This window comes from Penaeus monodon, chromosome 19 (genome assembly GCF_015228065.2).
Source record: "Penaeus monodon isolate SGIC_2016 chromosome 19, NSTDA_Pmon_1, whole genome shotgun sequence".
NCBI lineage: Eukaryota > Metazoa > Arthropoda > Malacostraca > Decapoda > Penaeidae > Penaeus > Penaeus monodon.
Genome location: NC_051404.1, coordinates 911,117 through 912,737, shown reverse-complemented (window position 1 = coordinate 912,737; position 1,621 = coordinate 911,117). Strand labels below are relative to the sequence as shown.

The following is a 1,621-nucleotide window of genomic DNA, read 5'->3' as shown; positions in this document are numbered from 1 at the left end:
GTACGAGATTCAATCATTTGATAGTCTTTTATATTTTATTAGCACCAATCCCTTTATTGCTTCAAGATCAACTTTCAGATTATCGGGATCGTATTTTTCTTCTTATTACTATTCTTGTCTCTCTATTCACTTCTCTCTCCGAGCAGAATTCTTGCGTGAGTGCAATTCCGTTGTATTCGTAAACACACACGTGAGTGCTTGTGGGTGCACAGGTCTGTCATTACCAACGGAAATTACAAAATGAGCTGTTATAGTATACGTACGGAAAGATACAAGCGGTACAGCACTCTCAAGACGCACACGGTCACAGCCAAAACGCACATGAGCACAGCCAAAACGCACACGGTCACAGCCGAAACGCACATGAGCACAGCCAAAACGCACATGAGCACAGCCAAAACGCACACATTCACAGCCGAAACGCACACGAGCGCAGTCTACACGGCGGCGGACACCCGACGAGAACCGGTACCGAATCGCCAGTCATGAGAGCGTGCGTGCGGCGCCGTTCACAGAAGCCCGAGAGCCGAGGGGCGCGACGGAGGCCAGCGCCTTCTAGGAACGCCGGCCGGGATCAAGAGTCTCAAAGGCGCCGGGCAACAGACAAGTGTCTTGGTGGCGGTCCTGGCTTTATTCGGACATCGCTCGGAAGGCTTATTCGGACATCGCTCGGAAGGCTTATTCGGACATCGCTCGGAAGGCTTATTCGGACATTGCTCGGAAGGCTTATTCGAACATCGCAATGAAGGCTTATTCGGATAACGTTCGGAAGGCCTCGGGCAAGGGGTTCGGTCGCTTCCGACTCTCTGGGCAAAGGCCATTTTTGGTGATGTTTGGGAAATGGGGCATGACTCAGCCTTCGCGGGCATGGGTATGTGCAACGGGGTATATGCAGGCTCACGCGTTTATGCAATATATGTGCTTATGACACTGTTAAGCACAAATATAATGACATTTAAACACGCACGTGCAAATCTGCAAAATGTCCTTATGTGACACAACTGCACACAGAACTCATTTGCAAAACATGCATAATAAAAATTTATAAGACGCTTCATTCAAATACACACAAAACTACAACCGTATATGGAAATCCAAACACAAAGTCTTCGAGTGAAAACAAATACAGGCAAATAATATTTTGTTATCATCGTCCGCATGCAAACAAAACTAAAACAACACACACACACAAGTGACAGACGCACTCGCATGACAGCTGCAAGCACAGAGAGCATTAAAGCGCATCATTGCCACCTGAGACCAAACAACACCCAACAGGTAATTCGTTCCGCCTCGAGATAAGGTCTCTCGCTCGAGGTGTTGGCAACGATGAGGCCTTTGGGGGAGACTCTCTCATATCACTCGCATAGTAATGGCATTATTTTCATAATTTTCGCTCATTTCAAAACTTGTTTTAGATATGCAGATAACTGGAGATAAAACATTAGTAAGAAAAATGGTGAAAAAGAAAAGTATCATAAGATTTGATAAAAATTATTCATAAAATGTTTCCAAAATTACGCCGAAGTGATTACGAAGAAAACAACTGAAACATCAGAGCCTGACAACAGCGCGTCAGATAACGAAAAATATCGTCTCATTATCAGCATAAAGGTCGGAT

The 1,621-nt window shown here is 45.4% G+C and overlaps 1 protein-coding gene across 1 annotated transcript in view; it reads right to left on the bottom strand.

Annotated features, from left to right (window-relative positions):
• LOC119585501 (basic salivary proline-rich protein 2-like) overlaps positions 1-386 on the bottom strand; it is a 3,336-nt gene extending 2,950 nt beyond the window's left edge. The window contains exon 1 of the mRNA XM_037934144.1: positions 264-386. Within this exon, the coding sequence (XP_037790072.1) occupies positions 264-386 (123 nt within the window). The remainder of the gene's footprint in view (positions 1-263) is intronic.
• Positions 387-1,621: the final 1,235 nt, after the last annotated feature.